The sequence below is a fragment of the Polyergus mexicanus genome, unplaced genomic scaffold (assembly GCF_030449975.1).
Source record: "Polyergus mexicanus isolate NDT 795.1 unplaced genomic scaffold, iyPolMexi1.0 SCAF_7, whole genome shotgun sequence".
Classification (NCBI taxonomy): domain Eukaryota; kingdom Metazoa; phylum Arthropoda; class Insecta; order Hymenoptera; family Formicidae; genus Polyergus; species Polyergus mexicanus.
In genome coordinates, this window is record NW_027223327.1 from 913,783 (window position 1) to 928,144 (window position 14,362).

General features: G+C 36.7%; 1 protein-coding gene across 5 annotated transcripts in view; it reads right to left on the bottom strand.

Moving 5' to 3' along the window:
* The window catches only part of LOC138935194 (uncharacterized), a 106,382-nt gene that overhangs the window by 25,125 nt on the left and 66,895 nt on the right, over positions 1–14,362 (bottom strand). For all 5 annotated transcript variants that reach the window (XM_070299622.1, XM_070299623.1, XM_070299625.1 and 2 more), the window contains exons 4-6: positions 9,370–9,609; positions 3,485–4,375; positions 1,094–1,174 (exon numbers count right to left, since the gene is read on the bottom strand). In XM_070299622.1, coding sequence (XP_070155723.1) covers positions 1,094–1,174; positions 3,485–4,375; positions 9,370–9,609 — 1,212 coding nt within the window. The remainder of the gene's footprint in view (positions 1–1,093; positions 1,175–3,484; positions 4,376–9,369; positions 9,610–14,362) is intronic.

Below are 14,362 nucleotides of genomic sequence, written 5' to 3' on the forward strand. Positions count from 1 at the left end.
CTGACGCTAAATTGACATAAGACAACGTCATCTATTCGGTATAAGCAACAATTACCACACGAAAACAATAGAACTTCGCCATGCGGTAACTTAATGCCATCTATGAAAATCGGGCACGAACTTATGCAATCATCCAATATCTTCTTCACATATTTATATAACGCGTCCCATATGATCCTATAAACTAATCAATGTGGATTTAGATAAATACCGTTCCAATTAGCTATTCGAATTCCTCCGGATAAATAACATTTGTTTCGCGGCGAAAATTTCATTTATCATTGCTCTTATAATGATCTGCGTTCGTAAACGCAACTCAAAATGAAGTACATTGTTAGCTTTTCCAATTGCGTGACATAGATCTCGCGATGTAAATTATCCGTGTAATAGTAACGTGTGTTCGTGTAGCCGAGCGGGTAGAATTCGTTATATCGCGAGATAACATTCCGGCGAGATACAGCCGCGGTGAATGCCACTTTAATATTATTCTACCGGTAAAATTAAATCGCGCGATTAACATCGGGTGTCTTGTAACGTGGCAGCCCGTTCGCTCAATGACGCTCCTATCATTTTTCAAACGAACATCTCCATCGTCGCGGCACAAGTCGTCGTAAATAAAGAGTTCGCTTTGCTTCCTCCCTCCATGATATTCGCCTAAAATGACTTTCCCTTTAACGCTTAAAGTCTCGATTGAATCGGCAAATATTTTTCTGGGAATCGTTTTATAAAATCAAATAAAGCAATCTTTACAGTAACAAAAATCCTGTATTCTCTTCGATCAGTTTATACGACATTTTTCAGAAACGATAAAGAGAGTTCATCTCGTTTCCTATCTTTTCCTTTTCTCACTTCCTCCTCCCCTTCTCTTTCTCATCCACAAGCATTTGCCCTCATTGCATTCTCATTTACTCTCTACTATATACCTTCTGTCATTCTGAATTCCATTTTCTCTCTCTGTCTCACACGCTTTCTCCCTTATGCTTTCCCTTTCTCTCCCATCTTTTTCTCTTTCGTTCGCTCTCTTTCCCTCTCTCTTTCCGTTCTCCAATCGTTTTTTTTTTTTTTTTTTTTATTCTGGAAACGATACAGATACCCTCCGTTATGCTTGAACTGCAGAAGCCGGGACAGTCGGCCGCGACGAGCGAGGCTCCGGGGATTGCCGCCCGCTACGACTCTGCCAACACAATAACAACAAGGCCGCTTCACGAGTCTAATTCCTAGGCATCTAAGTTTACTAGAGATTAAACTTAAGAGACAATGGAATCGTCGGCATTATATGAAGAATCGCGCGTGTTTCGAACGCTATCGGGAAAGGATAAAAATTAATTGTATACAAATACATAAATACAAGTCGCTCGAATAGCACGATCGTTCGTATTTTTATTCGATTCATGCCGATGAAAAAATGCAGAGCTACATTTTCTATCACTTTCGGAATGAACGTGCGCGCGATAACTTTATGAACCCTGTATACAGATTTAACGATGGTTTAACGATGCGACCGTGACCCACCTGCACGTGAGGCGTCTGTCATTGTCGGATGACGATACGGGAAATCAGCAATGCGTGGGAGACCATTCGGAATGCGACTCGGAATTTGATCGAGAGAAATCGGATTGAGCGCCTGTGACGATTTAGCCGATCAATCGATCTCGCCACGAGATCTCGTTTCTATTTATCTCATACGTAGCGTATGAGATAATACGCTTAAATACGTAGCAATTGCAACGATCTTCGTAACTTAAGCCCGAGCACAAATTCCCAATCGCGTATCTCGTTGGTATTTAACGGACGCTTCAGTCGATCGATTTAACGTCGAGATTAATCGACAATTAATTCGTATAAGTTAATGCGCGATACACCGATTATACCGGCGATATTAAATTACCAGCGACATTATTACCGAAACGTGTTTCGCGTATTAGCGGATTCGTAGCGTATGAAAATGCGAGCGTTACATCATTGAAAATTGCACGATGCCAGAATTCTCTAGAATATCGATCCTGCGAATTGTATATTGCCCAATATTCGCAAGCGGATTGTTTTCACGAAGTTTAACAGAAAGAGATTTTTTTAAAGAATTAAAAATTTACGAGAAATTTGCATGTTTTATCGATCATCTCTGCAAGAGTAACTCTCTATAACAATCTATAATAAAACGTATTCTTCGAAAACTTTTAATCACGTAATAGCGAAATTGAAAAACAAAATCGATTCTCGAGTTTAAGATACATTAATTTTAGATATATAATTAATTCTCTCTTGAAATAGTTTTATCATCAATTCTAAAGGTTTATACTTAAGGGATTAATAGTGCCGCAAATTATTATTATGTAACATATGACTGTACAACGACAATCGAATATTTAGGTAATATTTACGGTAACCGGGAACGGGAAGCTGGAAACGGGAAACATAATTATTAAATTAACAACGTTCTAATTCTTCGTCAATATCAAAATATTTGCGGGAGCATCGATTTATAAGGTTCATTGAAATCGGAGTAAATATAATACGTAAATATAATAATGCAAATATAATCTGCTGTTCGCTTAAACAGAGAAAATTCACGCGAATATTGTGTAAAAATCTCCAGAATTAAATATTAAGATGAATAATTTTTATCATTTCAGTATACGAGGCAACATCACGGTATTCTTAGCTCATGTATAATATCTTTATCATCGAGAACGTAATCTTTTAATTATATATCACTTTGACAATTGAATATATTAATTATATATTCAATGATCGTTCATTTTCGAATACTTTTCTTCGAATATTCTTTTCGAATTTTCTTCCGCATCTTAACATGTAAGATTCACTCGTGAAATGTTTCTAGTAACGCTCTTATATACGCGAACTTCTAAACGCGCGGATAGCTCGCGTGATAAATTGCGCGATGCGCGAATCCAAAGATGAATGTTGCAAAGTAAATAAGATTATGCACTACCTGTTGATCCATGTCATAGCTCGAAGGAGCTCGTCTTGTAAGACGCCGTAAATATTCGATGTAATACAAGCCTCGAGTCTCATGCTAACGTCCCGTACGTGATTTCTCGATCGATCGGAATATCTTGGAAATCTTGATACGCGACAACGAAAGAATGTATTGTACGAGCCTTTCGGTTATCTATGCTTGAAAAGATTTGAAAGATCAATTGTAATAAACGAGAATTCAAATTTTGATTTATTCTCTCAAATATTTCGAAAAATGTTTTCAAACGTATTGTAAATTATTATATTTTCTTGTTTCATTTTTTAAATGGAGTTTAATATCTTTTCTCGTCAATCTTCTCGATCTGAGAGGCGAGCAAAGGCTCGAAAGATGCGCGCGCGCAAAAAACATGCCGATACCGTTCCATTCTCTCTTAAGTCTCGTCGAGACGGGCGACGCGAGATACGCGATGCGATAAAAGAAAAACGAAAGGAGCGGGGAGCGCAAATGGTGTGTACAATTTCGTTTAGAGATTATGTCACTCACTCGGCGTTGGTCTCCGGCGTGGGCAGGTCACCGATGGTGGTCAGCGTCAGGGTTGACCAGTAGAGAGAGCCGAGGTACTTCCTGGTCAGGGTTGCGTACTCGCCGGGTCGATAAGGATACACCCAGTCGCCCTGGAAGCTCTCGGCCTCGCTTAGTAGGTAGTAAAAGCAGCCGAACCAGTGTGCCAGGATGAGCAGTATGTGAATGAGATTCAGCACGCGCCAGAGATTCGGATAGACCGTGCGCGACTCCACCATGTAGTAGTAATTATACACTCGATAGATCTTCAGGAACCTGGGGAACCTCAGCATCGGATTGCTACCGAGATTCACCTGCAGCAAATCGAGCGGGATCAGCGCCAGCAGATCGAGAATGAAGGACTTGGACTTGATATAATGACCGGCCAGTTTTTTACTATTGTAGACCATCAAACCCTGCTCGAGGTAGCCGGTGCGAAACTGCATCGCCACATCCAAGAAGAACACCACGTCGGTGAAACCGTCGCAGGCGAGCCAGGCGGCAGGCGCCAACGCCTGCAACTCCGGCAGACTCTGACGAACGATCAGCGTCCAGAGGTTGTAAAGGACGCAGGCCGACAATAGCATCAGCCAATAATAATAAAAGTTTTCGTCGGGATTGACCACAGTCTTGGGAGGTTTCTGAGGTCTACGCGGTCGCCTGCGACGCCGGCTACCCGCCTCCTTGTCGGTCGCGTCTCCCTCGCCCTCGGCGGTATCGAGAGTCTCCTGGCTCTCCGGTATCTGTCTGGTGGAGAACCGCTTTAGAAACGAGTCTTCGCGCTTTAGCGGCGGTTTCTTCTGAATCGTCGAGATCGCCGAGGACAGCTGCACCGTCGTTCGTAGTTTCATCCACCGTTGATTGCTCTTCGTTCTGCGAGCAGAAAGAGAAACAAATCGCCAGTCAAGGACGAAAGAGGAAATGGAGCGCGAATCTTCTGGAGCCTTAGAATAAGAAGATCAGCTTCTCTACATATCGAGATAGAACTTTATGAATATAAAATAGAGAAATTAGAAAAATATATCACACGCAAGTACTTGTGCGATTCGTTGTTTCTATAATCTTGTAAGAACAACAATTTAAAATCGTTATCGCGTTCGTACATGAGGTTGATATATAGAAAATAAAATGTACGTCTTATAAACCATGTTTAAAGACAGCCGTTAAGTGATACGAGGCAGAATCTTACGACTACCAGTTAAAGTCCTAGCTCTGGTGGTCGTAAGAGCAATAAGAACATTAATTCCGCCGCATATGTCGGGTTAAAGAAAATTATTTCAATGCACAAACTGCAGTTTAGGTAAACACCAGTGCGCTCGGAAAATTCTTCGCAAAAATAAAACGGCTTCAAGGATATTGCGTACATGTACGTAAGCTTTCACAATATTGGAATACTTGACGTCGTGTCACTCCGTTTAATATATGTTTTATAGAGTTACACATGTAGAATAATATACACATTTTCTCGTAAGATTTATGAAAGAAAATTGCAATATTTTATATACGATATCTCGGAAGAAACCCGATCAAAAAAAAAAAAAAAAATATGAAACATTGTATATCGCTCAAGTATCGATGCAATGTATTTTTTTATATACCAATTTACGCGCGTCACACGTTACTTTATAAGATTTAATCGTACGCACCGATTTAGAAGAATTATCGGCGCTACATGTGAAATGATAAAGTTCAAATGCGATAAGGGGATCTTCAAACGTGTAATACGCGATACAAAATGTTCTCTCGTAGATATTTTTTCCTATCTACGATATAGAGATCTCATTCCGTGACAAATCCTATTTTTCTGCTGTCCCTTCGTCGCGAAAAAGAAGAAACCGATAAGTACGGATTGTCGCGCTCTATAAATAATCGCCGTCTCGTGTATCTACGAGTATTAAGTAAACCGCGTGATATACGGATATCCTTTATAAGAACCGAGTACGTACTTTAAAGACTGATTCATTCGGATGGAAACAATCTGCTCCAATAAGGCGTGTCGGATTTATGAAGGTACTAACGGGTAAAATCGTTTATCATCGCGACTAAAGGGAAGTAGATCAATGCAGGAGTCAATTTTTTTACTGTAAAAATAATTATATTCATTTTATTAATACCGTTATTATTGCCAGAAAACCTTTAAATTCTTACGCAGAAAAGTACCATCAGCGAAATTGCAAAAGTAATGACTGCAAATCTCATTTGCAGACATTTTTGTAGATGAAAATTTGAATATTCTGAAACTGTAACGCATATTAATCTTTTGTTAATTACGCTTATCTCTTTAGCATATCTACTCGCGTAGACTACTTTTTATTCACCATCATTATTATTTCTATTTTTATTATTTCCTCCAATAAGAGAGAATAAAAGATATCTTATATATTATTTAATAATCTAAATATTATATATCTCCTTCGCGAGAATTATATATAAAAATGCGAGAGTTTCAATTTAACTGCATATAAATTTGACATGTGGGTATAATAAAAGCAATATATATATATATATATGCTCCGATTAATTTATTAAATTTTCAAGTCTGAGGATATTTTATATCTCGCGCTTGTGAAAAAGGATCAATCGTGTCACTCTTAAAAAAAAAAAAAATACGATGAATACGCCGGATCGTTCCCGTAAACGGTCAAATCAACTTTATGCATTATCCGTCACGTTATTTGCGTAATAGATACAATTAATTGAAGTTTATTTGCGCCGAGAGGCATTTCGATATTCGAGATAGGTTTCGTGCCTTTTCACATGCGTATATCCTCCTGAAAGAAATATGATTGACACAATCGCGCATCCACATACGCACACACACGCACACGAATATTTTATAATCGGGATTCCGCGTGACTGAGTAACGTCGCGAATCTCTTGCGAACCATGCATGCATGAGTTTTGTTGCGTGTTGTCACGCATAAATCGCAGGATTCGCTATATATATATACGGTATATCACAAGGCATCTCGTTCCGCAGTCCTAGCTATGATTTATGTATCTTGCACAAACATATACGGAGAGATAAAGATGCGCATATACTATTCGTTACATTCGTTCGAACCTAATGTATGCGAAACGGAAGAAACACATCATTCTCGTTTCTTTCGAAAAGAGATCGAAAGTATATATACCGCCCGTCGTATTTTCTCTAAATTCTAAGATTTTTAAGACAGGTAGTTCTTGCTTTTGAGATAAGTAAGAAATGGAGCGAGAATCGAGATCAGATGAGTTAGCTAGAGTATCAGATGGATAGGAGGCAGACAGACAGACAGACAGACAGACAGACAGACAGACAGACAGACAGGCATACAGATAGATAGACAAACAGAGATAGTAACATTGAAAAATCGCATACGTTAAACAGAGACAGTAACTAAAAATCGTCATTATGCTACTACGCATTCTTGAATCGTTAATGTAACACTCATGTACAGTGTTCTGTCGTAAAGATGTCTGTGTTGTCACGTGTATATTAATGGAACACATTAAATAGAGAGATTAGTCTCTTTGAAATCTTTATTTATGTATATATTTTTTTCAAGCGTCATTATTTATGTACTTTTTATCTTTATTTATAAGAATGACACTTTCAATATTAATCATTTGTCAATAAACATGTTTATCGCAAATATCAATTGATTGTAATTATTTTGAGTTTTAAAGGGCTAGCAAAATTATTGCTCATTTAAAAAAGAATTTTTCCATTTAAAGTTCAACTCTGTCAGCACTACGAAAAAAAAAAAAAAAAATCTCAGTAACGATTTTTTTGCAATTCGTATTAAGGTCTCGTGCTTTAATATCAGACGAGAGTAACTTTTACAATATTTAAACAGTAATTTTTTTATAAAGAAAATTTGAAACATATGAAAATTTATTAATATCTATGCTAGTGATGCAAAATAGTTGTTATACGGGATATCACGGATCTTTAATCGATGCGAATGGAGAATATTTCATTCGTGAAATTAATTCGAGATCAATCGCTCGATCACTATTACGTTGAAATGTATCGCGTTTTTTGATAAATCGGATCGCACCGGGAGGAAAACGAGCCGCGTTATCGAAACAAGCGTATCACTCTCGAGTGCAAAATCAAAGGGCAGAATTTATGAACTCTGCTCTTTAAACGGTATAAACGATTCCATTTCATTGTCGGATGCATCGCCGATAATTTCTACTCATTTGAGCGATTCCAATATCAATGATTTATCGTCCAGAAATTTTACACAAGCGCTCCATTATCCACAAATAAAAGTATGCGTAAAATGTCTTCGGCAATCGCGAACAAAGCGAACCATCGATATTGATCGATGAACGATCATCATGAGTGAAAATAATCGACTCGTTCGTAAATTTATTATTAAACGTTTGAGAGTTCAAAGATATACTTAAAAGCGGAGAATAAAAAAAAGAAAAAAACGGCGATCATCTGCCAGTTCTATCATTTAATACAAAGTAGAGACTAGAGTCGTATAGAGTAATCTGAGATAATGTATAAAGTGGTGAGCGTTTAGAGTGGCGATAGGATAGAGTTGCAGTGACGAGAGGAGTAGCCAGTACTTTCGTGCGATTTTATGTTGAATGCTGTCTGACGATCGCGACGTAAAACGATCGGATCGACATTCGAGACTTTTAGTACGTTCCTATATTTTGTCATTGTAACCATAATCGATAATATACTTCGTTATATTTCACAACGTTTAATTTGAAATTAGGGATCGTTAATTTAAATTGATAATCGATAAAGACGATCGTCGAAAGTTGTAAATTTTTAAACGTATCGTTACTCTTATACAGATTATCGTATATATCATTTCATTTCATTATACAAATAATATATATCTGTATAAAATATAATATATTTGTCTTGATTTGATTAAAAACATGTATTGAATATTTGTGTAATAAATGTTTATAGAAAAATATGTATTTTCTATATTTCCACATTTGATTAAATTTGTTATTTTATTATTGAAAATTCATCCAATTGGATTATAACATGAATGTGAATATTTTTGAAAGTTGCAAAGATAGAACTGACGGAACAATAGAAAGGTAGAAAGCTCGATAACTTTGTACGTAAACCAACAATATTGGCTTTAAATTTAATATAGTGTCACTTTTACGTATAAAGTTTATTACAGTACGTACATTTATTTAGTGGAAGTCTCGTGTCATCGTAAATTTTACGTTCTTTCGTTTTACATCGCGAGCGATTATCGTATCGTGTGAGTTGCGATGGGAACAATATCAGATCAGAATTGCTTCGTGTGCGTGCGCGCGTTTGTCTCACGTCTTTGAATAATTCACATTGTTGTTTGAAATCCCTGAAACAGTTTTAAAATTCGTAGTTTCGAGAGCTTAAAAATCAGAACCTCTCGGAATATTCGATTATATTCGGAAATCTGTCGTGTACGCGAAATGAATAATTGACAAGACGCAAATACAAGCGCTGCAAGATCTCCAATATTTGCCGAGACTTCTGAGAGTTTTTTTTTTTTTTTTTTTTCCGAAAAACTGTTTGAAAATTAATATTTTACACCACCGAAATTTTTTCGTATCCCGTGATTTTTACTAAACGCAATGTAAAAAGTTGTGTATTAAATTAATTACATAAATTATTTTATTTAAAAAAATAGCATTTAATATATTGAAAAATAAAGAAACGCGTAATATCTTCAAAAATAAAGTTCCCAAAAAGTATACGGGGGGAGAGAAGATGACTATGCAAAATTGAATTCAAGCCATCGTGCCAAGTTCCCAACAGAATTCGAAAGGGAGTCTATGAGAGTTTACAAGTATGTTTTTGTGTGCGAATGACAGTGCTAGAGGTCACCGTCCATATCGACTAATGGCGGGAATACCTCTTGATTTTGCGTAGAGAGGAATATAACGCCATGACCGCGCGTACGTTACTCCATTTTTGCGAACCCCTCGTGCTACGGGGCCTCCTGGCTGCTGCGGGTATCTCGGTGTCGAGGGCGTAGCTCTCTAGCGATTCCGAGGTCGTCGAGGTGGCGGCTAATCCTGCACCAGTTGTCTTAGTCGCGAAGGCTCGTCGCTGGCTCGAAATAGCTTGTCGTTGTCGATAAATCTCCGATGATCTGCGAAGAAGACAGAGAACCCACACGGGTTGCCTCTCTCTCTCTCTTTCTTTCATTCTCTCTCTTATTCCCAAATACTTACATTTTCATGTATTCTCTTTCTCTCTTGTACTCTCAGCCTAGATTTCGCGAGCATACTCATTCTAGGGTGCGTTAAATATGAGTGAATGGATAACATTCGCTTCGGAAATGGTTTCATTTAATGTTGATGCGATATCTTTAGGCGATTATGCTCTGCATAAAGTGCGTTTTCTTTTCTTCTCAGGCATATATATGTTATGAAAAAATATTAATCTATTTAAAATAAAAAAATATTAAAAGTACTTAAAGATCAATAGTTATATGACTTTTAATGCGCATAGTAAAAAGATAGAAAACTCTAAATCTTGAATTGCAAATCTTTTGAGATTCGCTCGAAAACAATATCTCTTCGGACAGATCGATATATTTCTATGTATGAATTTTAATTTTAAATCTAAATAGAAAATTACATGCATATTTTTAATAACTAATTCTTCGGTATAACATGACCTGCGATTCTCGTATCGTGTATTGTCACATGTCAAACTATGATCGATAACATCCCATGGCAGGCCGGTCGGGATGTCTACGACTAACAGCAGTCTTGGAGGAAAAAAAAAAAAAAAAAAAAAAAGCTTTACTCATTCACTCTGCGAACGATCTCACTCGAAAGCGACGTAAATACAGTTATAATAGTTTGTAACGTATTTCATTGAATGGGTGAATGGGTTTTATCACTCGTGTCTCCTTTCTCACCCTCTCTCTCTCTTTCTCTCTCACTCTCCGAGTCAATCTCGCGTCCCCTTACACAAGTTCAATCAGACAATCCTTCATCCTTCCCTCTCTTCGTGTCCGTCTGTCCATCTCCATATCACATCGTGAAAAACGAGTCATTCGCTGAAAATTCTGCCGACTGTGCGACGCGACGTGACGCTAAATTTATTTACCCGCTCCCTTTCACCCCCCCCACCCCCCCGTGAAAAAAGGTTTCAATGATAAAGGTTTGGCGCCACGGTACATCGCTACGTTAATTGCCACGGCGCGTAAAGTCGATAAATGCGACAGTTTGCCGAGTGCACTTTAGATTTTACGGGATTACAACGCGCGACCGCGGCGAAATCGCCGCCTGTCTCGCCGCCGTTTTTGTGCGAATGAAAAGTGCAGTATATATAATGTCCTGGGAATACGAAAAGCTGTTTGCAAAATCTGGGAAAGTCCGATCTGGATCGCTACTGAATAAATAAAATCGAAACTTGCTGATTATACGCCTCGTTCTCTCGCGAAGCGCGATGCGCTACATGCACTGAAAAGTCATTGCACAATAGAGAAGGGGGAGGCGAAAAAAAAAAAACGAGAAACTTTCGCGGAACAGCGAGCAGCGAAGCGAAGGTGTCCTGTCGGATGCAAAACTTGGACTTGGAAATTAGTTGCGCCTTGTTCTCCGATTATGTCGCGCGCGACGATAATTTAAATTCGTAATTTAATACCGTAGCTGAAAGAATAAACTTGCGATGAGTATTATATATGGACATTATATAAGGACAGAGCAAGATCCTTGTTCTTTTTTCTGCGTTAAACATAATGATTAGATTATATGCTACTGACAACGTTGTCGATTAATTTGAAAATTTGCTAAAGTCATAGCGAGATAATCTCTTTCTAATCTAGCTTTCTCTTTACAAAAACATGAGACAATTAATTTAAATTTTAATTTAATATGTAATTTACGTTAATCATCTTAGAACGAATATCATAAAATTCATTCAGCTTTCCTTTCATCAATCAAATGCAAGATATATTTTATATTAGATCTTTCATTTCGTGCTCGCCGACATTTTCCGAACAATCTGTCAATCTCTTCTACTGTTCAACGATGAAAAAAATAAAAGTATCATTATCAGAGAGATAATATAATACTTAAAAGAATATTTAAATAATTCGCACGAAGCAAAGGAAGAATTATCACCGAAAAGTCATATCTGATTTCCTTCGAGCATATCGTAATGCCGTCCTCTTAAATGCATATTACCATATGCTCAGATCTATAATATTAGTTTGCACGTATAATTAAGAAACTTTCAAAATGTTTCATTAAAATGGTTTGGCAGGGCGTAGAAATTCAAGCAAATAACTTTAATTAATAATCTCCCTAAAAAAGAAAAAAGTATATAATATATTCGCGGGAAATCAATTCAAGATACTATATAGTCCTTTGAATAGAGAAACTGTTACTCACTTTATAAAACTGTTTATCTACTTTACAATAACTGACCTACTTAATTTAATCCCTAGGTTCTTCCTTCTCGCAGAATTCGTAACGATATTATTTCTACTTTCGGCTAAAACCATCAACTTCATTTTTATTCATATAATCCGTTAATGCTGCTAAAACATTATTTTTATTAACAATAAAAACGTAGCCCCCAGTAGCGCAAGAAAAGTTTCGATAAATAAACCAATCGTAAAATAATCTAATCAAAGATCGCTCCATTCGATTTCCCATATGCACCACCAATGCTTTGAAACACGCTGTATACGAGTAGCTCTAAGTTGCTTGTAAATATACGGACTGATTTTCAGCCTACGTTCTCAGCCAATTGCTCCTTTGTGGGAGAGTGCTTACTGTATTGTGACCAAGCACGCGAAACTTCTTTGTCCGCTCGAATTAATCTAAAAACGAACGCGGTTGTATCTGCCTTCCGCTATTGTACCTATCAAATCTAAGCTAACGCGAGTTTCACACGCACGAGTTGCGTTTGATCGCAATATTCCTCCGTTATTCCTAAAGCGGAGCTGGACAAGATAAAATCAACTTAATGAGATGCTACAACCTCGTATTATTATTATTTTTTTTTTTTTTTAAACCATCCAATGATAAAGTTATGTTTTTCAAAAAAAAAAGACTTTCATATGTCAGCTATGTAATTATTAAAACAAGAAATAATTCATACCTTTATACGCGATATTTTCAAATAATTAAAAATGGTAACATTATTTACTGCAAAATGCATGATGAAGTGTTTATGCGCTATCAATTGACAAAAAATATTCAACGAGGAAGAATACCCTTCTCAGATATCTTGAGAAATCCCGCTATACACGTTTCTTCTAATAAAACTCCACAATTATAATAAAAAGTATAAAAAAATTTAGCGCATACACTCACACACAGAGGTGATTATGTAACCTAACGAGGTTTGATTAAAAATCACAGTTAGCATGCTCCCCACGTTTCCTTAGGCGCTGCACGAATGGCATTCGCAAGATAGCTACATAGTTTGCTTTAGATGCACGAATACTGTCGAGTTATACAGTCCCAACGCTTCAATTAAAAAGTAAATAAGTTTGAATCGCGGTATATGCGCGATAGTGAAAGCAGTTTCAAGGAACGTAGTGCATCTTATAATAATACATCTTTTCCTACGAATTATATTATATTTTACGCAATATTACATATTATATCAATAATAGAAACAAAAAATATATTTTATCATATTATAAAAAGAAAGATAAAATAAAGAAAGATTTTACGTTTTGGAATTAAAATTGATTATTATCATATATATTGTTTCGATTTCTTATATACTCCGTTCTCATCGAAAGCAAATTTACTCGCTGAAGATGTCTTATTTTAACGAGCAAAAAATTTAGCTTTCGTGATAAAGACGATTGTGTCTCGTTCAATGTCTCTGCAAGAAGCGATATTACAATGCGCTACGAAAAGAAGATATTGTATGTGTGTGCCCCAAGACATAATTTCAAATTTTCGGAAGAAATTTTCTCGGAAACTTTTGCATTGAAGCGAAAACGGGTCATCTTCGTCGAAGGCGAGAGGTGTAATTGGCCCGAGAGTAATAATTTACGCTGCAGAGACGCTGCATCGGCATCTTATTGGAACCGCATTAACGACGTTAAGCAAACTTGACTAGCGCATCGAGTTTCACGAAAAACGTTATCGTATTACAAGTTTCTCTGATAATCCCGTACGACAAATCGCGATATATCTTCATTTTATTCACCACATTTGATCCATTCTTATTTCATTATAAAGTTGCGTTAAAGTGATGAATATGAAAAAGTTTAAGTTAGACTTTATTACTTTATTTAATTTATCCATTTTTTTTCTTCAAATTTTTATATTTAGGCTCCCTCGTGCAAATCAATCGTTTAAAACTTTTAAGTAAAAAATGTAAAAACATCATCAATTACTAAAATCATTATTCCGATTTTGAAAATAAGATTAATTATTTTTATATTTTTAATGTAAAAGGTAATGTGTCAAATATAAATTTCCAATCTAAAAGCAAGATTGATATCATTGTTTCTAGATTATTTTTCCCGAATTTACGAAGCACGATATCTTGTTTCACGCTCTTTGCCCGCCATGATCAATGAAGCAAAATTAAGAAGATTTAGCGTACGTTTTGCGTTATTCGCACATCTATAGTAACGCGCCAGATGGATCATATTTTTCACGCTTACTTACACGAAAGATTTCACCGAGTTATCATTCTCGTTATTGCTTTCGCCATGAAATAAACATTCTCCAAAGTAGAAAAAGCATACTCATCAAATTATACGGTAGCTTGAAAAAGCTTCGACGCAATCACAAGCGAGGATATAAGAAAGAGAATCTGATTTTGGTCCTTTTAAACTTTGCAGAGCAAACTTTAATTCGGACCAAAGCAAGAGAGCTTAAACATTTCGTAAAGAGCATAATGAATCGAGAGAT